The 23,304-nt window shown below is 39.9% G+C and overlaps 1 protein-coding gene across 2 annotated transcripts in view; it reads left to right on the top strand.

Moving 5' to 3' along the window:
• bmal1a (basic helix-loop-helix ARNT like 1a) overlaps positions 1-20,742 on the top strand; it is a 48,569-nt gene extending 27,827 nt beyond the window's left edge. For both annotated transcript variants that reach the window (XM_074677298.1, XM_074677299.1), the window contains exons 4-20: positions 132-279; positions 555-575; positions 792-824; positions 3,237-3,266; positions 3,780-3,937; positions 4,697-4,776; positions 5,829-5,921; positions 6,193-6,310; positions 6,864-7,013; positions 9,880-10,126; positions 11,879-11,985; positions 12,089-12,239; positions 12,322-12,401; positions 12,488-12,596; positions 13,482-13,575; positions 15,667-15,760; positions 15,842-20,742. In XM_074677298.1, coding sequence (XP_074533399.1) covers positions 132-279; positions 555-575; positions 792-824; positions 3,237-3,266; positions 3,780-3,937; positions 4,697-4,776; positions 5,829-5,921; positions 6,193-6,310; positions 6,864-7,013; positions 9,880-10,126; positions 11,879-11,985; positions 12,089-12,239; positions 12,322-12,401; positions 12,488-12,596; positions 13,482-13,575; positions 15,667-15,760; positions 15,842-15,999 — 1,871 coding nt within the window. In that variant the 3' untranslated portion in view covers positions 16,000-20,742. The remainder of the gene's footprint in view (positions 1-131; positions 280-554; positions 576-791; positions 825-3,236; positions 3,267-3,779; positions 3,938-4,696; positions 4,777-5,828; positions 5,922-6,192; positions 6,311-6,863; positions 7,014-9,879; positions 10,127-11,878; positions 11,986-12,088; positions 12,240-12,321; positions 12,402-12,487; positions 12,597-13,481; positions 13,576-15,666; positions 15,761-15,841) is intronic.
• Positions 20,743-23,304: the final 2,562 nt, after the last annotated feature.

Raw genomic sequence — 23,304 nt, forward strand, 5'->3', positions numbered from 1 at the left:
CTCTCAGATCGATGTTAGACACAGGGTCACACCCTGCTGTCTGCCAACTGATGCATCCAGTCCCAAACCCCACCCATTTAATTTCTCAGAAATCTGATTGGTGGATTAATCAGTGGTTTTTGTCTCTTTAGATGACCTGATGGCAGACCAAAGGATGGACATCTCGTCTACAATGACTGACTTCATGTCCCCAGGCTCCACTGACCTCATCTCCAGCTCCATCAGCACGCCTGGCATGGACTACACCCGGAAGAGGAAGGGCAGCACCACCGACTACCAGTAAGAACAAAAGAGGAGAGATAAAGCAGGGGAGGAATATGACATGGATGAATTTGAGTCTGAGGAAAAGGAAGACAGGATCAAAAATGTTATTCTCCTAAAAAAACTGATGACTAACTTTAAACAACCAGAGTTTTAACAATTTTGTGAACACGACAAAGTGTGTACTAAAATATGAATCCTATTAAACTGTTTGCTCCTTCTGCACTGTAAATAATCCCTTTTCCCAAAGGCACAATGTCAGAAACTGATCATTGATTTTTCTTTCTTTACAGAATTGATGGCTTCTCATTTGAGTAAGTTCAAACATGACTCAGTTTAATAGTGTTTGCACAAAGCTTATCAATGACCTGTGATAGATTTTTTTGACCATGAAATATTGAATAGACTGCAAAACAAACCTGCTGCACCAGATGAACCCTTATTTATTGAACCATGCTGTGCTGTGCTCTGGTCATAAAAATACTCTCTGAAGTTGTTCAAATCAATAATCTCTGTCTGTTCTCCCTCAGTGACATGGACCCAGACAAAGACAAACTGGGAAGGTAAGGCATCACATTATTCCCCTTACTCTGCTTTTTTTATATTGTGTATTTGTGGCTGTCATATATCCAGTCCCCTGCTCAGGAACTGATCCAGTAGACTCCTATCAGTTACACCTGACATGAGCTTTGATTTGACAATTTCTCGAAACGTCTTCTCACCTTAAAAGTTTTTTTTTCGCCCAGTCCGATGGTTGTGTTTGTGTAAGTGACATCTCTCTGGCCTTAGTTGGTTCGACTGTGCCAACTCTTGCCTCTCTCCTGGTGTGCTGACCCAGGGTTGTTAAGAGTGACGTCGCTAGCGGCGAGTAATCCATGCCCTGGTTCAAAAGCTTGATCACTTGCCAGTAAACTCTTGCTCTCCCCTGCTCGTTGTGTTGGGTAACAGAATCAAATCACGTGTAAAGTATGTAAAAAAGCAACATGTAATCTGCTCATCTGCTCTGTAAACACAGTAAAAGATTGAATTAGCATAACACGCTAGCTCAGCAAAGACTACATCATTTTTTAGCCAATATCATTCATTCACCAACAAGTTTAACAAATGTTGTCTGTCTTTTTGCTTACTGGTCTTATAATTAGGCAAACTTTTGAAAACGTGATACAGCAGCGCCTCCTCTGTTGGCTAACAGTCACTACATGCAGTGAATCATAACTGCAGATGGAGTGTATTAGGGCAGCTGTGTGATCTGTCATTATTTCCACCTCAGCTCTGTAGCTTACTGCAGCTGTTTGTGACATAAGGTTTAAATTTTCAGGTTATTTGCAACTTCAAACATCTCTTATTTGCAGCAAAATCTAAAATCTAAGAAAACGTTTGTCTTATTTTTTGAAAATTGTCTCAATTTGCATTAACTGACAAGTCCAGAAAAAAGGTCTTATTAAAAGATATTGAAAAACAATGACGCCTGAATTTCTTGTTAAGAGTAAAATAATGCCCAAATGGGGTCAATGGGGGTTTAGTTTCTTGTATTTAGTCAATTTTTTTCTTACGTCAGTGGCAATTCAGGCGTCACTTTAGTCCTTTAATATCTTGAAATAGACATCCCTTTGTCTTTCCTTTCACATTGGTTCCTTCATGAATTGGGATTGAAGGTCATTTTATAATCTGATCTAAAAAAAACAGAAAAAAAAAACACAGCACTGCAAGACATCAACATTACGATGGGTGTTAGCAGCTTGGATGTGGAAACATTTTTATTAGGAGGAGCAGCGTCATCACTTAACGACCGAATATGTTTGAGTGATGGAGCGTGTGACATTTATGGAGCCTGTTTGGAGCAGATAAAAACCAAGGTGTGCTCAAGTTTGAGTTCACGCCCATCTTTGATGGAGAAATCTGATCTAAAGGAAGTAGAAGTGGAGAAGTGCAGAAACTTGATTAAAGAAAGATGGTGTTAAGAGCAAAGTGATGCTGCATTTTTCAAAAAGGTTGGGGCAGTTGTGAAACATATCTTTTGACCTACTCCTGATTAAAACTAGATGTTACGAGTAAATAGTACTGTTTGAGACTTTTTATAGACTTTATATAAAACTATCTAAAGTTTGAATCTGTAATAATACAGCTCTCAGCTGCACAATGACCAAGGCTGTAGCTTTATCCTCTGCTACAGTGCGTTATACTTTCATCTGTTGTCGATCAGCTGGTGATTTTTAGACACTTGTGTCTTGTTTTTGTATAGAAAACACCATGTTGCAAAAATCATTCAATAAGTGTGTTTAAGGTGTGATCAATTTTCAGAAATACAAACTTTGCTATCATGACGACACAATCAATTGACAGACTTTCCAAACAACAACAACAACAAGGGCAAAGTTTACTGGCACGAGCAGATCATGTGTTAACATACAAGTTAAGTAATGTGAAAATCATGCGTGAGGTTACACAATATTTCAGGAAGTGATGCCGAAAAAACAAAAAGGGACTTCATGTTCATTTTGTTTCAGTTTGAAGCAGAAATGTTCAAAGTTGAGATGAAAAACCCTAAAATTAGAGAAAAAATCACCCTTTGAATGTAAGGGTCGTGTGTAAAACTGACTTCTAGACTCCCTTAAAAAACAAGACACGTTTGGTCTCTGTGGAATAGATAAGTTTTCTGGGTGTAGTGCAGCAAAGCGGGTGGGGTGGAAATCCTCCTCTTTGTTTTACTTTTACATAACAGAGCGTGTGAGAAAGAATGCAAAGCGGTTTAATCGAACCCACGTCATATTTGTATTACATCAGTCATCAGATTGTACAGTCCAATCTGGCCCCAGAGCATTATTACCCTTGTTGCATAAGCTTTGAAGTTGTTTAAACCAGCAAATGAGGTTAGCCGTGGCCCCATTCCCTCCTTCCCTTTTTCCTCCTCTCTCAGGCTGTGACGTTGCTGTCAGATTCCCCTCTCTCATATTTCTCTCTGTTTGTTTTCGCAGTGACCAACAGGGCCGGATTAAGAATGCCAGGTATTAAAACTCCCTTCATTTCCTCTCTTTCCCAGTCCCTCCTGACTTCTCATCTCTTTAGCATGAATTTAATGTCAGCCCCTTTCATGGGAAGAACAGAAGTTCTGTGTTCATTGATGAAAAGAAACTTTATACATTGAAGTGTAAAGATCCAAGCATATTAAATGACCTCTTTCTCTCTTGTGAGGAAAGAACAGACAAGTTTAGAAAAGCACTCAGATGATTTCTCACAGTCCTGAAGAATCAGGAGCAGAGGTTTTTAGCATTTATCCTGCTGATTTATTCAATGAGTGATGACACTGAGGTAATGGATAATCCAGAGTTCAGGAATGTAGACTGCTAAGGGATAGCGTGTCTAAACTTGCAGCTCTGTTGTGTACTTTAGTACCAGAATTCAAACAAAAAGTGCTTTTGTATATTTTTCCATAGATTAGTGTCCACACAGTGGAAGTTAAGGAGAGGACTGAATGTCAGGTCACTGTTTGCTAATGCCCACTGCTCCTTCCTCCACAGAGAGGCTCACAGCCAGATTGAGAAACGTCGCAGGGACAAGATGAACAGCTTCATTGACGAGCTAGCATCACTGGTGCCCACCTGTAACGCCATGTCCCGCAAGCTGGACAAACTGACGGTTCTACGTATGGCTGTGCAGCACATGAAGACACTCAGAGGTTTGTACCAGCCAAAAAGACAGATGATTATAAAGAGACATCTTTGTGAACAAGATAACAGACAAGCCATGCTTTGTTATACCTGCAAGTATAATTCAGATTATCTCAAGTAAAATTCTTCCTGCTAAAACCAGAACAAGTTTATTTACTTTAATGGAGAGGATTATTACTCATACAGCAGTTACAGCTCTTTGGCATCACTTGTTTGTCTGATTGATAAAGTTTCACTGACTGAAGACAACAAATTCAAAGATAGAGCTGCAACAAAAACATACCAAATAGTGCTCATAGCAAATCTGGCAACTAACACAGCATTTATTGTCAGTAGTTGTTCATATAGCAGCAGTGCAGGCAATGAGATAGAATTTCTCTAGGATCCAAACACACGTATGCACACAAATGCACACACACATATGACTGAGACGAAACAGAATATTTTAAAATGTAAATGTCAGTAAGTAGCAGCCTGTACCAGTTAAAGTGATATTGTGGAAAAGTGATCAACAACATATAGTTAATGGATCAAATATAATAGCTGAATTGAAAAACAAAAAAAGATAATAAACCAAGTACTGACAAATAATGGGAAAAACGGTGAAATGAACTAGATGAGACATCCTGTAACCAAGCATGATTAGTGAGTCATAAAGCGCTAATAGTGTCCTTCTTTTACACAAGGAGGGCTGAAAACTGTGATCTGTGTTACTCTGCATAAATTCAGGTTTAAACTGTGTCTTGTGTGTTTATTGCTGTGTGCAGGTGCAGCCAACCCATACACAGAGGCCAACTACAAGCCTTCCTTCCTCTCAGATGACGAACTGAAGCACTTAATACTAAGGGTGAGTGCATTGCTCATGTCTCTGAAAGCTAACAATGTAAGGAGTGCTTAAGTAGATTGACTGTTAGCATGATTGCTTAGTGTTTATAGTTTGTCTTCTCTTCATCATGAATATCCAAACATGTCTGTAAGTTGTTGCTGAGACAGAACTGAGCTTAGTATTGATCACAAAAATATGAGGCTTCCTAATATTTGAAAGTAGTTCTTTTTTTTTAAATCATTGTTTTTCAGGATTGTAGATCTGTAAAATGCTTTATGTCAGGGTTGGCCAACCAATCAGAGACCAAGAGCCACAAAAATTATGGTGGTACCACAAAGAGCCACATCACACACGTGGTCTTACAAACACACTTCCTCTCACACATAAACGAAATGACATAAAATGAAAATCAATATATTTCCATTTTTCAAAGCAAGATTTACTGTGTAAGTGTGCTTGGATTCGTACTTGGAGCCGTGCTAAAGACAAATTTCTGTTTGTACTGCAGAAGAGAAAAAGTCGTCTATCTATCTATCGATTTATCGATCTATCGATAGATAGATATGAGCACGAGCGATTGAGAGGAGCACAAGTAGAGAAGAGAAACTGAAACTTAAGTATTGACTGATCCCAACATTGGCACCAACATATCAATATTTTAAATAGAATAGAAGAGAATAGAATAGAAAAAAATCATCTTTTATTGATGCCCCATTTGGGTTTTTTTTTTGTCACAGTAGCTCACAGGAAAGTGCAATAAATGCACTAACAATAAGAAACAGAATAATTATAGGGATATGAAATTAGAAATTTAAAGAAATATAGAAAAGTGGAAAATATTACTATATACATATTTTCATTGTTTCAAACTATGAGTACTGGGATAATGCAAAAGGACCTGCATTTTTTTAATGCTGGATGGCATGAGGTGAGAGTTCAGGTTTGTATTTTTCTATGAATGGATTGTAGAGCCGCACACCAAAAAGCAAAGAGCCACATGCGGCTCGCGAGCCACAGGTTGGCCACCCCTGCCTTATGTTATTAATACTAGTGATTTCTGTTTCACATTGCAGGCTGCTGACGGTTTCCTGTTTGTGGTTGGATGTGACCGTGGAAAGATCCTCTTTGTGTCTGAATCGGTCTACAAGATCCTCAATTACAGCCAGGTACGCCAACCGCTCATTCAAATCGCTGCAGCTGTTTTGACGTTCATTCATCCCCACCAGCTGCTAATGTTCGTCAGACACTGCTAATCATAAAAGTTTCTTCAAAAAGTCAGTGGTCATCAGTTCAGTTTTAAAATAAGAGTTTCCTGAAATGCCATCACAGCGAATAACTACAGTTACACAGCACTGACTTTAGAAAAGAGAATATTTTCCAGTGTAGATTTTTTTGTAGTCCTGATTGTTTTGTTTCTTCTTCCCTTTTTGTCTCCAGAACGACCTGATAGGTCAGAGTCTGTTCGACTACCTTCACCCCAAGGACATAGCCAAGGTTAAAGAGCAGCTGTCTTCTTCTGACACAGCCCCACGAGAACGGCTCATTGACGCTAAAAGTATGAAAACACTCCTCCTCATCATCATCATCATCATCTTCTTCTTCTGTGGAATCTGGAAAACAGCCAATGTTGTTTTTCTTGCGTACTCCTCATCCCATCTGTGCTTTGGTCTTTATCTGTTTTGTCTTTATGATAGTGAGTAAAACTGTGACAAACAGAAATCTCAAGGCTTCCTCCTGACGTCAGTCAAAGTATAGGAATTTCAGATCGCTGTTCTGTTATTTGAATTGCACTTTTTTTTACTTAAAATATGTTTTTTGTGCAGTTTTTTTTTAACTATTTTATTCACAAGGCATTGATGTAGTGCAAGGCCTGAAGATAAATGGGCTCTAATGATGTCACTTGCTGAAGGGAACATGTGTTTTTAAAGAGAGAGATTTCTATAATCAAGAACTGTTCTACCCCTGTGTCACATTTGTCTTCTTGGGCAAAAAGTTTCAGTTTCTTAAGTTGCCGATAATGTTTTAAGAGCATTACATTTGAAAAAAAAAATATTACAAAGCTGAACCTTTGTAACCTCTAGTCTCATTGAGTGTTTTTGTGTTTGCAGCTGGTCTTCCAGTAAAGACAGACATCACCCCCGGTCCTTCGAGGCTCTGCTCTGGAGCCAGGCGGTCGTTTTTCTGCAGGATGAAGTGCAACAGGCCCTCTGTTAAAGTAGAGGACAAAGACTTCCCTTCCACATGCTCCAAGAAAAAAGGTACAGTTCTGGTTTTCAGTGTGGTCATTGATTAATATGTCAGGAACAAAACTTAAATTCTCTTCTGATAGAGGTCATGCCTCTACCTTATGTAGTTCAATCACTTTTCTCAGTCCGTCAGTTTTTCTTATGAGAGCAAAAGCCCTGATTTCCTGGCTTGGCTCAGTTTCTATTTCAATCGACACATCCGTATTAAAACCAGGAATCACACCTCAGTTAGCACGAGAGCATGTCTTACACAACCCCGGAAGTTGGCCTCTTTGAGTGCATGCATTATGTTATTTACACAACCCTCATTCTTCCAAAGTGGCCTGTCAGAAGAACACTCTTGATATAGGACCAGGAGTAACTGGATGTTTCAGCATTATGTTTAATGCCTGGTGCTGTTGGAGCAAACGTCATGGAGATAGTAACGAGCTCACTGGCCGAGTTTGGCTCTGCTCCTTTTTATATCCTGTTAATTGTCACGAGACAACATCGCCATTCTTTGAATAACGTGAAGTCTGCGCCTACATTTGTCGTCTTCTCTTCAGCTCTTTGCGTCACATGTGCTGCGTTGGCCTGAGAGCAGATAAAACATGGCTGGCTGCTTTGCTCTGTGAGTAGCTCATGGAGAGGAACTGGAGTGTAAACTAAGTGTTTTTATAGTCAGGAGAACATTTACGGGCCATTCAAGCACAGCCACGCAACCCGGATCCACAGCGTCACCATTCTTGTTGAATTTTTCAGTGCTTCCAGCTCAATATTTCATACAGACAAACTTTCCTCTCCCTCTGATGTCGCACTTTGTGTTTCACAGCGGGGACAAAAAACAGTCACGTTATGAAGCTACCTGAGGGCAAGTGGTGATATCAGTTCAGTGCAGAGTCCTTCCCAGGAGTGTCTGTCGAGGTTACGAACAGAGCAAGAAATGTTGGAAAGAGGAGCCTTGGTGCTGATAAGCAGTGGTAGCACCCAGAAAAATCCTGTCTAAAGGGTCGAGTTTAGTAAGAATGACACTGAAGGTTCATGGTGAAACTGCATTTTCAACACTTGTAAGCAGCAGACAGGAGCAGGGACTGCACTGCATCACTGCTGGCAGAGAGTTAGTAGCTTAAATGTTGCTGCATGAAAAGTGACCTGAATCATTACGTATGCTAATCATACACAAGTCACTGTGAAGAGTTATTTCATGACATGTTGAAAATAAGATATGTGAAGTGTTTTATGTACAAACATCAGAAAACTCTGGGGAAATTTTCTTCATTAGTGGACGATTGGGAAAATAGGCCAGGTTTTTTATAATGGCAGGATCAGAATTCAGATTTGATCAGGATTGTTTTTCAGGATGTTTTTAAAACTATTTTAACCTTCAAGCAGAATTTTTTTAGCTCCAAATATTTATCATCCTGCTTTCTGGACAACTTTCATGCATCGACTTTTGTCTTTTCTGCTCCATTTCATAATTAAATCTAGCTCTGTGTCCTCTACTGCATTTTTTTAACCCTCCATGTTAATGAAGCACATTTTCACATCATAATAAAAACATTCATTTGGACACGTCATCGGTCAGAGTTGAGTTTCTGCTTTGCTAAAGTATATGTGCCTATGCACAGTCCAAATGTAGTTGAATGAGTTTTACTAGATTCACTTTGGTTTAGTTTTTACACTTACACATGAGTTAAGCCTTTCTGTTTATTCTTTGTACACTCGTGTTTTGTTTTTCTTTGGCAAAATGCAAAATCTGACACCTTATTTAGAGCACTATTATAAATATTTTTTTATTCTACTTTGTACAAAGTTCTTTATTATTATTATCATTTTTTTTCTTACTACTTAAGCTCTATTTTTCTATTTTTGTAATACTTAGTGTTTGTTTTCAATAATTGCACATAGGGATGGGTACCTTTCACATTTGAAACGATACGGTACCGATGCCCGGTACCTGGCAATCGGTATTGGTACTCAACGGTACCAATTTTCGGTACTTTTTTTGTGTTTATGTGGTAAAAAATATCTGTTTGTTTAATAATAAAGTATAGATTTTTTTTTTCAATTAAACATATTTATTCTTCAATATATAACCTTGCAATGCTGTGTTCATGTCCAGCATGGAAAATAACCTACTCTTCCACTCCCTCACAGTCACAAGGATGCATTTAGGTACCTTTTGATTTTACATGAATCAGTACCCGGTACTTTTGACAGAATTCGGTCGGTACCTGTAAAAGTACCTAATTCGGTACCCATCCCTGATTGCACACAGAGAGCACAGTTTAAACCAGAGTCAAATTCCTTGTATTCTTGAAGATACAAGGCTATTTTGACTCTGATTAATTTCAGTGCCACAGTTAATTCACTGGAAGATGAAAGCTAGGGGTTGTATGAAAACGGACTTTGTGTTTTTACATGCATTGTGCCCGTTTGATTGACATAGACTGGAAATGAGAGGGTTAAATGTTTAACACACTCGTTGGTACACTAAACCAAGCAGGAAAAAAAATGAATGGAGTTTGACACCTCAAGAGCTCACTGAGACACTCCTTTTTTCCCTTTCACCTTGAACAGACGTAGTTAGAATTTCTACTGGAGTTTTTTTATTTAAAAAGTGTAACACCTGAAATCTAACTCAATGAATAATTCAGCTCGTGGCAGCATGTGAGGAGTTATTTCAGAACGCTCTAACATAACAGTTGAAAAGGGATCAGTCAGCCAGTCACAGTTGGTTTTGTAATACTGACTCAGCCACCTGTCGGATTCAGTTATTTGAGCTGTGAGAATTTCCCATGATCCACACAGCATGTGGACGGCGTCCCACTAAGACGCTGCCGGTCAACTTCTAATATAACCTCTGATGGATCCCTCTCCCTCACTCCTCTCTTTACAGCGGACCGCAAGAGCTTCTGCACCATCCACAGCACGGGCTACCTGAAGAGTTGGCCGCCCACAAAGATGGGACTGGACGAGGACAACGAGCCCGACAACGAAGGCTGCAACCTGAGCTGCCTGGTGGCCATCGGCCGCCTGCATCCCCACATCGTCCCCCAACCCAGCCTGGCAGACATCAGGGTGAAGCCCACAGAGTACGTCTCCAGGCACGCCATCGACGGCAAATTTGTCTTTGTGGACCAGAGGTGAGACCTGAATGAGGAACTCCACTTGGTTTCTGTGGGAGCAAAGGTAGAAAGTTTGACCTACTGCACTTTGGTATTTCTCTTTTATAAAAGCAATATAAAGTTCCACATGCTCCAGGTCCTACAAAGTTTAGACTCAAGTTATCTGCTCTGTGTGCTGGTGTTATAAAAGCAAAATATTAGAGGGTACAAAAGAGGAAAGTCCACCGGAAGAGTCATGAGTGGATTTGGCTTTGAAATGTGTATGTTTGAACAGTTTCAAACAAAGCATGAAATAAGAAGCTCTTTGGTTTAGGTAAAAAATGTACCCCTCCCTTTTAATAGCTGAAATAAAAGCTTTATTTCTGAAGTTTCGTTAAAGAACAATTTCGCCTTGCCGGTGTTTCCATTACAACTAGAATTGAACACAACTTGAGTTCAGTAAAACGTAATATCCGTCCGGATGCTGTACTCATAATGACGTTGATTCATGGACACTAGTGTTTTTATTCACTGATCAAACTGTCGGCTGTGATCACACCGACTCAAAACAGACAGAACAAAACACTGAATGAAAATCATCAACTGCAGCTCACATACCTCACTCACGCACACACTTTATCACACACACCTCCACCCCTCCCTCCTGCTGCACTCTGACTCTCACACACTCACAGCCGGTCTGATGCCTTCACAAATGTTGGTCAAATCACAGACATCTGCACTAAAAATATGACCACCATAGTCCATATGTGAGGCAGTGGACACATAAGAGGAGGTGAGGGAGGTGCGTTGTTATGACAACGTGACATATTTTTTGTGATCAAGTTGTCCAAACTTTTGAAAAAAAAAACACCCCATGAGAGCGTAAAAACTTTTTAACAAAATTTGAGAGGTTTTTCAAAAATGTGGTGTTTCCATTACCACTTTCTTATTGCGATATTTACGTTTTGCACAATTCTAGGTGTAATAGAAACACAGCTTATGACTCAAGTCTTCTCTCTATCTTCATCACTGCAATTATCTTCCTGGATAAGAATATTCACATGTGTTTGTAGTTGAAATCATGTTTTTTCAGCCGTTCATGTTCTGTTTGTGTAGGGCATCTACTGCTGCTGCACTGCACAAATTAAAATCTAAGCAAGTTTGTATGTCTTTATTTCAGTTCAAATTATTTTAAGACATAAAAGACAAAAACAAGGTCTGAATTCCTTGTAAGGAGTCAAAAAAAACTCTGCCAGTGGGGTAAGAAAAATGTTGGTTGTCAAGTCTCTTGAAATATGCATAATTTCTTAATATGAGACACAAAAAGAAAATGTTCTTGTCCTATCTGCAGGTGTTTTTTACCCTTTACAAGCAGTTCAGGCCTAATTTTTTGTTCTGTAATATCTTAAAATAAGACATTTTCTGTGCTTGTGAGTAAATGTGGCTCATACTAATTCTAATGAGACCTATTTTTTGTAAAATGAAGTCAAAAACCCATCTTCATATTTCAGTTTTTGCAGTGAGCCTTATAATCTCTGACTCAATCAAATAGTTCTGCAGAAAAGTTGATGTGTCATCTAAAGTTTAGAACTGTTGCAGAGATGAATGGGTAAGTAGCCCTACTGATTATTGTCATCAACGCGTTCAGCTCCTGACTTGTAAAAAGCTAAAAAGGAATGATTCTCACTGCAGAAAAACGTCTAAAGAACTTCAGTTTTCTGTGTATTCCTGATGATCCTCACACGGGCAGCTTTAAGTCAACTGTTTCCTGTCTCTGTGTTTCTCCAGAGCAACAGCCATCCTAGCCTACCTGCCCCAGGAGCTGCTGGGAACCTCCTTCTACGAGTATTTTCACCAGGATGACATCGGCCACCTGGCAGAGTGCCACAGACAAGGTACCTGTCACACCGCTCTGATTAAACAGAAGAGTCCTGAATGCATCTTTGTGTTCTCTGACCGTGTCCACGTCTCTGACCGTGTCCATGTCTCTGTCTTTAGTGCTGCAGATGAGGGAGAAGATTAACACCAACTGTTACAAATTCAAAATCAAAGATGGCTCCTTTATCACGCTGCGGAGCCGATGGTTCAGCTTTATGAACCCCTGGACCAAGGAGGTGGAGTACATCGTCTCCACCAACACTGTTGTATCGTAAGTATCCTTGAAGCATAACAGCTGATGACCCTGATGACCCTCAGAATAAAAACACGTCTTTGTGTGTGTTTCCCTCCAGGTGTCCCATGATGGAAGGATCAGACTATCCTCAGTCTGCTGCCTCACCACAAAGCATGGACAGTGTTCTCACTTCAGAGGGTGAATAACACAAACCTCTCCTCTAAGATGTTAAATAAAATTAATGACTAAGAAATGACTGTGTCCTGATTGCTGCTGATTGACAGGTGGAGGAAGGCGGGCACTACAGACGGTGCCGGGCATCCCCGGTGGCACAAGAGCAGGAGCAGGCAAGATTGGACGCATGATTGCAGAGGAGGTGATGGAGATCCAGAGGTGAGTGGAGATGTAATCGTTTATGAAAATATGTGGTTCACATGTTAGACCTGACGTTAAGTCAAAGCAAAGATTTACCTCTTTATCATTCAGTGTTCATCAGGATTTGACTGTACTGGACTTCCCTTCAGATACTGTATCAAATGTTCAGAGTTAAATCTCTTTGTTGTCGTTTAAAGTAAACAAGCCGATGAACTGAAGGAGTACAAAAAGCCGTTTACAGTATGAAACAGCACAATGTGTTCCCACGGCAGGCTCTCCTGCTCAGCTCTGAACCCTCCAGGCTAAAGCTGACTCAGACCGCTGCCCAGGCTCCAAAATTACATATATTGTCTTCACAGATAGATTGAATATCCCCTCATTGTCATAGCAACACTGACACATTTCTGCACATGAGTCAAAGAATGGGATTAGCCTATTATTTTTACCTTGTTACTAGGGATGGGTACTGAATTAGGTACTTTAACGGGTACTTACTGAATTCTGTCCCTAGCACCAAGTACCAATTCAAGTAAAATATAAAGATACCATGTTTGGATACCTAATGCATCCTTGTGACTGTGAGAAAGTGGAAGAGTAGGTGATTTTCCATGCTGGACATGAACACAGCATTACAAGGTTATGTTGAAGAATAAATATGTGAAATTGGAAAACTTTGAGATTTCAGTATTAAACAATTTAATAGTCGTTACCACGTAAAAACACGCAAAAGTACCAAAAGTTGCTACCATTGAGTACTGATAGCAGTACTGTATTCTTTCAAATGTGAATGGTACCCATCCCTATTTACTACAAGCCAGAGCAAAGAAAACTTGTTGCCGGTTTTGGCAGGAGAAGCTACTAATTATTTCATGTCAACCATCCGTCTCTCTGTGTCTCCGTCAGGATCCGAGGCTCCTCCCCCTCCAGCTGTGGCTCCAGTCCTCTGAACATCACCAGCACCCCTCCACCTGACACCTGCTCTCCAGGGGGCAAGAAGGTAACACAAACAGAAACAGGCAGTCTGTTAGCTTCAAAGGGTTGGGTATCAGTCTTATCAAGAGAGCACAGCATCTAATCCACTTATTCAGACTGGATCCTGTCAGACATGGTACCACAGTTTCATGAGTTAAGCTCTGGCATCATCTATTGGTGAACTAGCTTTGTCTGTGAGACCTGTCCTAACCCACATTCAGTCAGGACAGCTCTTAAGAATTTACTGTTTCCATTAGGGCTGCAGCTATCGAATATTTTAGTATTCGAGTATTCTACTGAAAATCCCATCGATTAATCGAGTAATCGGATAAAATACATTTTTGTTTAGTGAAAGAGCAGTTATTTTTCTAATGAAAATTTTTCTCTTTAAGAAATAAAATTTTCTGCTACAACATGTCAATAAGAGCACTTGCTTTGGTTGCTCCAAAATTTGTAAACACACTTTGACACATTTTTTGTGCCTTGTACATCTCATCAAATGTTGAGGACCCAAATGGCACCTGTTTCGTAGAATGACCCATTAGTCTCCAAACTCCAGAAAAGAAGCTAGCTTTGTTGCTAGTTGCTATTTTGTATAAGAGGTAGCTTGAGGGGTCTGAAAACTCTCTTAATATGTCCTCAGCTCTATTTGAAATACCACTCTTTGATCTTTTTTAAAATTAAACGATTCCTCGAGGCGGAGAAAATAACTCGAGTAATTTTTGTAATCGAGTACCTCGAATCATTCGAGGAATCGTTTCAGCTCTAGTTTCCATCAAATAAGTTAAATTTTGCTCCCTGCCCTCCCATGTGCCTCCTCTCTTCTCTGTTATCTGCATACAAGGCAGGGAGAGCAGCAGCAAAGACCTCCTGGGTACAGAACAGAGCGAGCATCAGTGAAGATACATATGACACTGGTCAAATCAGACACAGCGTAAGGGGAGGCAAAGCTGGGAGACCAGTATAAAGAATTATAAATAGTAGATGTAATCAGCTGATGAGGCTGGATTATGGGTTGAACTTGACTTCATGACCTGCCTGAAGAAACACTGTGCTCAATCTAACCCTGACCACAATGGAGGCCTGGTGAACTTTCCACAGACATCCTGAGAGATCTCCATGAGACTTCCAGGATAACAGTAAATATTATTGTAATGCTGATGAGTAGCTGTAGTGTTTTTAATAACCTCAACAGCAGCAACTGAAAAACTTCTTCAGAGGTGTCAGACATAGGATTGATATTGATAAAAATCAATGACCAAAGTTGTCTGCTTTTATCAAACGTGGAATTTGGAGATGTTAATAATTTAAACAGATGAAACAACCATTGATCTGTTGTGAACGTTGTGGGTTAGTCATACAGACTCCAGGTGTTGTCTCTTAAAGTTCAGGGATTTCATCTTTTATTAAAGTGGCTCATTTTCTTTTGAATGTCGCCTGACTCATTCACGTCACTAATCAGTCTTCATCTTTAAGTTGTCTGATCTTTATCTGCTCTTAGGCTCAAACTTAACTGTTTGTATTCTTCTAGAAATCCTCCACTGGCACAAAAGCAAAACGTTTGAGTCTGTTGATACGATAAAGACCTGACAATTCAGCCCGAAACATGCGAGTCAGAATAAAAAGTGTGATTGGAAACAGAGATGATGTAAAAAGTAAAATGAAGTTGGCACATCCCATCACTGAACAAGGCGTATCTTGTCCAGTTAATCTCTGTAAAAGCCACAGAGATTAGGAAACTGGTCTTTTAAGGGTAGTGTGCCAGACTATTTTTATGACCTGGAGCAGTCCGTGTTTGGAGGAGGCGTGTCGTCATTGTGATGTTGCTGGGCAACAAGCTAACATATCTGGAAGTGGCTGCGACACTGAGCAGGAAACTTGAAATTTAATTTGATTTATTTGAATTCACTTGATTTTATGCTTTTTTTAACTTTTGGAGCTGTTTCCTCTGCTGTGTTATTTATCTGGTAATTGTCTCAAAATAGGATAAAAGATCAATTTAAAAGCTTAAAAAAAATTGTTACATGGAGAGCTATTACTCCCCCTCAAACACAAGCTGTTGAAAGTGGTGTGTGCGCTCTGTGAACTGACAGCTGTGTGTGTCTGTGTGTCACAGATTCAGAATGGAGGGACACCTGAGCTGCCCAGCACGGGGATCATTCCTGGACCTGATTCTGTGGGCTACCCCTACTCCAACCAGTCCATCATGAGTAAGCCAGACACAAAGAAAACACACACTCTGACACCTCTCCAGATGAGTTTGAACTCATCATTTTTGATTTTCTCTCCAGGTGACAACTCCCACCTGAGCATAGACATCATGGACGAGCCCGGTTCCAGCAGTCCGAGCAACGACGAGGCAGCCATGGCAGTCATCATGTCCCTGCTGGAGGCGGACGCCGGCCTGGGCGGCCCTGTGGACTTCAGCGATCTGCCCTGGCCTTTGTGAGAAAGCTGGAAGGGAAGAAGCAGAGGAGGACTGCCTCTGAGCACCAGAGCCACTGATGGACAGATCTCGGTCAGGTTGAATCTGGCTGCCGTGTTTCTTGCCCTTTGCACACAACTACACTGCAAAAAACGTCCACCTCGGCAAAAGAGTTCTCAAATTTTTTTAATCTAAGCTGTTTTTCTCATGAATTGAGCAACACAGAAAAGTTGTAGGTGATACAAGTCCAGGCGGCTCCTCCTGTTGTTTTTGATTCATCATTCCCTGTGGGTGGACGAGCAGGATGTCAGAAGGACTTCATCAGACGTGATCTTCTTCTTTTTGCAGTGTAAGTTGCATGCAGACAAGATGTTCCCTAGCATTGCCACGCTGACTGACCTTTACTTTAACAACAGTCCAGCAAGTGAGAGGATTAGGGTGCTCACCTGCCTGCTGATGGGCTGAACCCTGTCTAACAGTGGCTCTGGGCCTGTTCATTGCCAGGTTCACACCAACACAGGACTCCTGAAACTTTCACAGCCAGTGTTGAAGGTTCAAGTGGCGTGGAGTGATCTCTCCCCCCTGCTGCAAACCTCTCAGCATCTCAAACTTGACATTCGAGTCTCGTCACAGGATGTCAATGCCAACGACAAACACGGTTTGTGGTGCACTCCCCGGAATCGGCTCTTTTACCCAGCTGAACTTCTAACATGAGAAAGGAGCGCGGTGCAGCAGTTGTCCTCTGCAGTGTAAGAGTCTCACAGGCTCTCACTTCCCCCAAAACCACACGGTTCCACAAACGTGTGTTTGAGTTCATTTAAAAAAAAAAGAAGAAATCTTTTGTGAAAAAAAGCCACCTAGCTGCTGTTTTATCAACTAACATACACGTTGACAAAGTTTCTCTTCAGCTCATCCTCAGAAACATTTCCCCTGAAGATTAGAGGAGTCCGTATCTTTCCTGAGTGTGATACACAGTTTTGAAGTTGACTTCTCCGTAAAAAAAAAAGTATATTCTGTGAGTTGTGATGCCTAAAGCTGTTCAGAAATAATACCCATAAAGCTCTCAGTGTGCGGCCAGTGTGTGGGGGTCTTCACGGGTCTGAAAGTAGGGACTCAAGCTGTGCTCCACTTCCAGGAAACATGTTTCAATGGAAGCAGATTCTTGAATCTGTTGTAGTTAATAATAGATTTAGTTACATGTATCTTAGACAGGATGAACACAGAAAAAATATGTATGATAACATATTTGCTTTTGGCGCACCACTTTCAAAGACCTTAACAAGGTTTGGATTTTAAAACAGACCAAAACAGACCTCCAGAATCTGAATCACTGCAGAGGATCACATCAGTTTGGAACAGCCTTGATGTTTTATTTCCTCTTTATTGATCATTTGGTTAATCTCCTATCCTGACAATGAGTCCCTTAAGTTCTTTTAAATAATTTAAAGCTACATATCAAATATGTAGAATGGAACTGGTGAACAGCTTTGGTCTCGCCTCTCTCATATGCTGCCTTCAAAGGGTAAAGGATATGACTTGAAAAGCTAAAAACATGATGTCACTGATGTTTAGATTGTCTTGTTAAAAATGCCCACATGCAGGAGCAGAAAAAACTTAATAGCAGAAGAAAAAGTCAATCTGAGTCAGAAAGATCTGACCCTGTGAGCTCAGAGCTCACTAAATGAATGCAGAGATTATTGGATGACATTACAAAGGCATCATCTGACCCCATCCATCGCCATCGCTAACATTTCAATGATTTGGATCCGTGAAGACCTCCACTGCTTTGTTCTTGAGTACGTTCTCCATAACAGTAATGTGATCTAGCTCTCAGCAGAGGCGGAGAGAATCCGACATGAGTTGGGAAAAAGAGGCTAACTGAATGACAGCTCAGTGAGCAGGTGTGTGTGAGTGTGTGTGTGTGAGTGTGTGTGTGTGTGTGTAACGCTGTGCTCGATATCTCACCTCAACTTCAAAGACAAATCAAGTTCCTCACTGCCAATAAACCGCGGTCTGCACAGGGCTGGCCACAGGCTAACACAGCTGGCAGGTTAGCAGTTAGCATCAGGCTGCTCAAACACACAGATCAGGGTCACAGGGTCTCCACCTGCTCATCTCCCCTCGATGCCATTCCCCGTGTGAAGCACTTAGGATGCAGTCAGACTGTTGCTCCTCCAACACTCGATAGACAGCGTTTTGTTGCCTTTGTGATACGAATCATTGAAAATGGACCTAATGTGAGTTCCTGGGCTTGGATTTAAAAAAGAAAACATCCTTCAAATGTTTTTCTGTTGTGAGAAGTCAGAGAAAAGATCACAATTTCAATTCTGCAAAAAAAAAAAAAAGATGTGTTTATAATCTTTTTTATTTTCACCCAGCAGTCCCTCTGAATTGTGTCTGTTTAGCACTTGTTGATACACAGATGTAATTTGGTTTCACCCACCTGTCCAAACAAAGCAGCACGTCAGCAGAGAGGACTTTGATGTCGGGGGGTGAGCTTAGAGTCAGATCCATGTCGTAGGCAGCAGCGATCCAGCAGAGCAGGACGGTGGACTCTCTCTCATCACGTCATGTGACAGCTAACAGGGTCAGGAGGGACAGCCGGGAGCATCTGAATGGAAACTTTTTCTTTTCAGTGTCGGGTTTTTTTCTTCCGTGATAATAATTATCCTCAACACAACCTCTTCACCTCGCCAGCTCTTTAGGAGTGGAAGACTTCTGCTGCCTGCCTGTATCGAAGGAAAAGTCTTTGGCCACTTTAAAACAAAACTATTTCTCCTCAAAGATTACAGAGTCCAACATGAGAGGTGTTTAACTGAATATATTTGAAATGTTTATATATATTGTCTGAATTATATAGAAAGAGAAGGGAAAATGTAAACAAGGAAACACTCAGCCTCCTGAAGCGATTGTTGATACTTTTAACGTGTTTGATGAAATGTTTCTCTTTCTTTTGGCCAAATCTGAAATCTTTTCTTAGTGTTGGATTGTTACTCATGGATGTTCTGAATGTAGCTCCTGTCAGGATCAATTAGGAAATATGTCCTAACTTATAACCTGTTCTGATATTTATGAATTGATCATGAAACAGAAAGATTTTCTCAGTTATAGCAGATTATTTGCGACAGTTTGAGGTTTTTGGGACTCCAGTTTTTGTCTTTGCGCTTCTTCTTGGTTCTTAGATCCATCAACATTTTCTGTTTGATTCTCATTCTTCACAATGATGACAGACTCGTCTCAATAAAGCCTAGTTTTCTGATACGTCAGCTTTAATATTTGATCACATACAGATCTGTTTTAGTTCACAGATCTTTTATCAGTTTCAAACCAAACAATGGCTGTTTTCCAAACCGCCTACTATTTTGGTCGAAATTTAGTATGTAGCAGTCTTTTGCAAAAACTTGCAAAATCTGTAGTTTGCCAAAAATCCCTGGATGTCCAACTGATCCAAGAAAATTTCTCAGCATGCAATGGACCAGTCAAACTGGCAAACTGTGTCCCACAATGCATAGCGCTAACACTGTTTGTCAATGCAGGTAGCAGGTTTCAGTGAATTACTGCCATCTACTGGAATGAGTCAGCACTGTAACTACAATACAACAACGCTAACGTTAGACGGTCCATGAGATAGAAGTGAGGTGATGAGAAAAAAAACACCTGTAAATCTTGTCACTTCCAGTTATAAAAGAGGTGTTAACTTCTACAAATTCATTAAAGCCCATATAAACCAATAATTACCTTTTAACCATACTAGGATTATTTCGAAGTGTTTTTTTCATCAGCTGTAAAAATAAAAAAACAGATTTATTTTCAGCTGATGATATAAGATTTGGTGTAAGATTAGAAACCAAGAATGATGATTCCGCTATGATACAACTATTAAAATAATGAAATGCAGGGATCTGCCCATAGCTTGTTTTGTATATTTCTCTTAAAGGCAAAAAAAAGCGACATTATCTGTAGCTCCGCCTTCTGAGACTGGAAACCAGAGTAGTATACTACAAAACAGACCCAACAGATCTGTCATATTACATACTAAATTCACATGTAGTATGTAGTAGGTGGTTTGGAAAACAGCCAATGAGAGCTTGGAGCAGTGGCCGTCACTTCCTGAATCCATCTGATTGGATGAGGGATGAGTGAAACCCTGAGAAACCTCCTGACTGTTTTATATCTTAATATTCCTCAGCTCATTCAGAGCATCCCTGAGTTTTGTTCAACACTTATCTCTATATAATAAAAACAGACCCATGTCTTATGATGCTGATCCCTGGAAGACACAAAGTGTGTCCACTTTTTCTTTCCATAGAGGCAGAGAAAGATTCAAATCTGTGTAAAATATTCATCCTCTAGCAGAACGTGTCTGGTTATTCAGTCAGATTGAGGATACAAACTGTTCAAGTTGGAGAGCGTTTCCTTTTATGGTCCACCTGTGTAAACTCTCTCAGTGTGCACAGTTGGATTGAATCAGAATTGTTGACACAACACATCAAGCCACGCTCAGGCTCCGCCCCCTTCAGGCAGCAGCTGGTGAGGTCTCCTCTGTCTCTGTTTTAGTGGTTTTTTGTTTCAATGTTTTAACGCTTCACACTACAATAAAGTGTCCCCCCCTGTTGATATACCCCCTCCCACCTGACAATAATGTATCAAATCTTTAAATATTATCATGTTAAGAGTATACTTTATGCAAATATATATGAGTATGATGAGTGTATTGTATGTATCAGCAGTGAAATATTTTTAAAATAAAATTATTTGTTTCTGTCATCTCATGGTGACGCTGCTCTGTGTTCTGCTTTTGGGATATTCTCCCCCCACACCTGATCTGCTCTCTCAGCCAATCAGAGCAGCCTGCTGGTATTTTTAAATGATGTTGCCATCCAGCTGATGGAAGGGTCTGCACTCAGAGAGAAAAGCTCGGCGTTCACACGTTTCTTCATGAGGCAGGCTGATGAACAGTTTGTGAAAGCAGCACTTCTCTGACAGAGACCTGAGATCACTGAGACAGAGCTTTCAGGGATCTTCTTGTCGAGAACAAGCTTCTTGGAACAGCTCCTTAATATTTAGACTCTCAGAAAGCCTTTATGGTTATTTAGGGTTTGATTCTGTGGCCCAAAAAGTTATATAAAGCCTGAGCTTCTACTTTGAACTTGAGCATTAAATAATCATAGCCACTGTGGAAGCAGCTCATGCATAGTTAATTTCTAATCTCCATTTCTTTCCTGAGTCAGGTCATCGCAAGCTATTGAACGCGTCTTTCATCTTGTGCCAAACCATCAGAAAACCTTCCCTTCAAGTTGCAGAGTTAAGAGTTAAGCAGTTTCATGCTGCAGTTTTGCTTCTCAGTGAGATTTACTGTAGAATAACTGCAGACATGTAGCAGTTGTTTTGTTTGTGGTTTAAATCTACTTGACAGGACTTCTTTCTGCTGATGTCCATGTCCCCACATGACCTATTTTTTTTATTATTATTTTCATTCTTTTTTTTTCTTTTCTTTTTTTTGTGAAATTCCCTCCAAGAAGTATTTGATACTGCAGAAGTCCCTCTGAATCTCACAGGACTGCATCTGTTTACAGACCCCTGACACTTGTGCTGTCTTATGCTAACATGAAGGGTTAAAAAAAAATAGATTTCAGGAGCTCTACAACTACTGTCTGTTTGTTATATCACTTTCTAATCAGTTTCAATTTTTTGTTATAAAAACAATTCAAAAATTTCAGCACATCTCGAGTAATATGTGGTTGACTGATCCTGTTTTCTCAAAGTTTGATGCCATTGATGATAAATAGAGAGCAGACCAGCTCTGGCTGGTATACATGATACTGATGTAACGCGCGTTATTCCTCACGTTAAATTCTTACACTGTTATCTTAGCTAACATTTTTTGGTGGATTTAAATTGAAACCAGCCAGTGAGTCTTTAGGATTGAAAAATCTGTTTTTAGGGTGAAAGTTAAATATTATCATATTGAGTTAATTTTATAAAATTATATATATATTTTAATAATGTACTGTAAAAATAAAAATAAAATCAACAGGACTATACATGTTTTGGAAAGTATCTTTAGAGAAAACATTTGTTGTGATTTGGTGCTATATAAATAAAGATTGATTGATTGATTGAATGAGGAGTTAAGGAGAACAGAATGATGAGATGATATGGACTTGTTCATCAGAAGCCACACTGACTGAAGGTAAGCTGTTGTATCTGCAGACATAAAAGCACTGGGTGTACACAGTGCTTTCTCCAGTCTTCAAACCATTCAAGAGTGTTTTCCTCTTTACAAGTCACATTCACACATTGACGCTGGAGGCTTCTACAGGAAAGGACCATCAGTTTTTGCTTATGTCTCACACTGGTATCTAGGTATGGTACCTTTCACTTTTTAAACTATATGGTCCAGATGCCCTATACCTGGCAATTGATATCGATACTCAAGGGCACTAATTGACGGTACTTTTGTGTGTTTATGTGTTAATGAGTACTAATTCAATAGGAAAACCTCAAAGTTTTTCAATCTAACACATGTATCTCTGCTGTGTTCATGTCCAGCATGGAAAATTGCCTACTCTTCCATTCCTTCACCGTGGCAAGGATGTGTGCCGTTTGAATTTATGTGAATCGGTACTCAATACAACAGACGGAATACAGTCAGTACCAATAAAAGTACCTTATTCAGTATCCACCCCTACCTAGGTTATAATAGTTTTGGATTTCTCATTATAGTTTAGTTTAAGTTAGTTTTGACATTTTTTTCCATTACAGTTTAGTTTTAGTTAGTTTTAGAGCAGGCATTCTAGTTTTTATTTAGTTTTAATTTTTGCAACAAGGCTTAGTTTCAGTTTAGTTTTAGTTTAGTTTTAGTTTTTTCATACCCTATTAACCAGGTGCAGGATTCAAAAAGGTCAGAGTAAATATTTTGTCATACTGTTTATTTTCCAGTCCAACATAGTGCTCACTACTCAGTCAATGCTGATACTGAACTGTTGGCTGCTGCCTTAAACACAAGAAAATAATGTAAAAAATTGACATAAATTTTATTTAAAAAAAAAAACAAACAAAAAAACATGAATTATACAAAACAATATAATATGAGCTTTAATAATTAGAAACTTGGACTCTGTAACAATAAAGTCAGACTCACATGAAATTAAACTATTAAAGATGCTTTGATTCAGTCAGTGCAGTAAACAAGCTTGTCCCAGTACGTCGCTATGATGGTGCTGTGCGGCACTGACAACTGCCGAAAACTGTCCAAAATTGGTTGAGAAAATGTGTCGGATTAATTTAAATCCTAAAGGCTATTAATATTGTCAAAAACGATAACGA

This window comes from Halichoeres trimaculatus, unplaced genomic scaffold, assembly GCF_033239565.1.
Source record: "Halichoeres trimaculatus isolate MK-OKI-2021-1 unplaced genomic scaffold, fHalTri1.1 fHalTri1_scaffold_10, whole genome shotgun sequence".
Classification (NCBI taxonomy): Eukaryota; Metazoa; Chordata; class Actinopteri; order Labriformes; family Labridae; genus Halichoeres; species Halichoeres trimaculatus.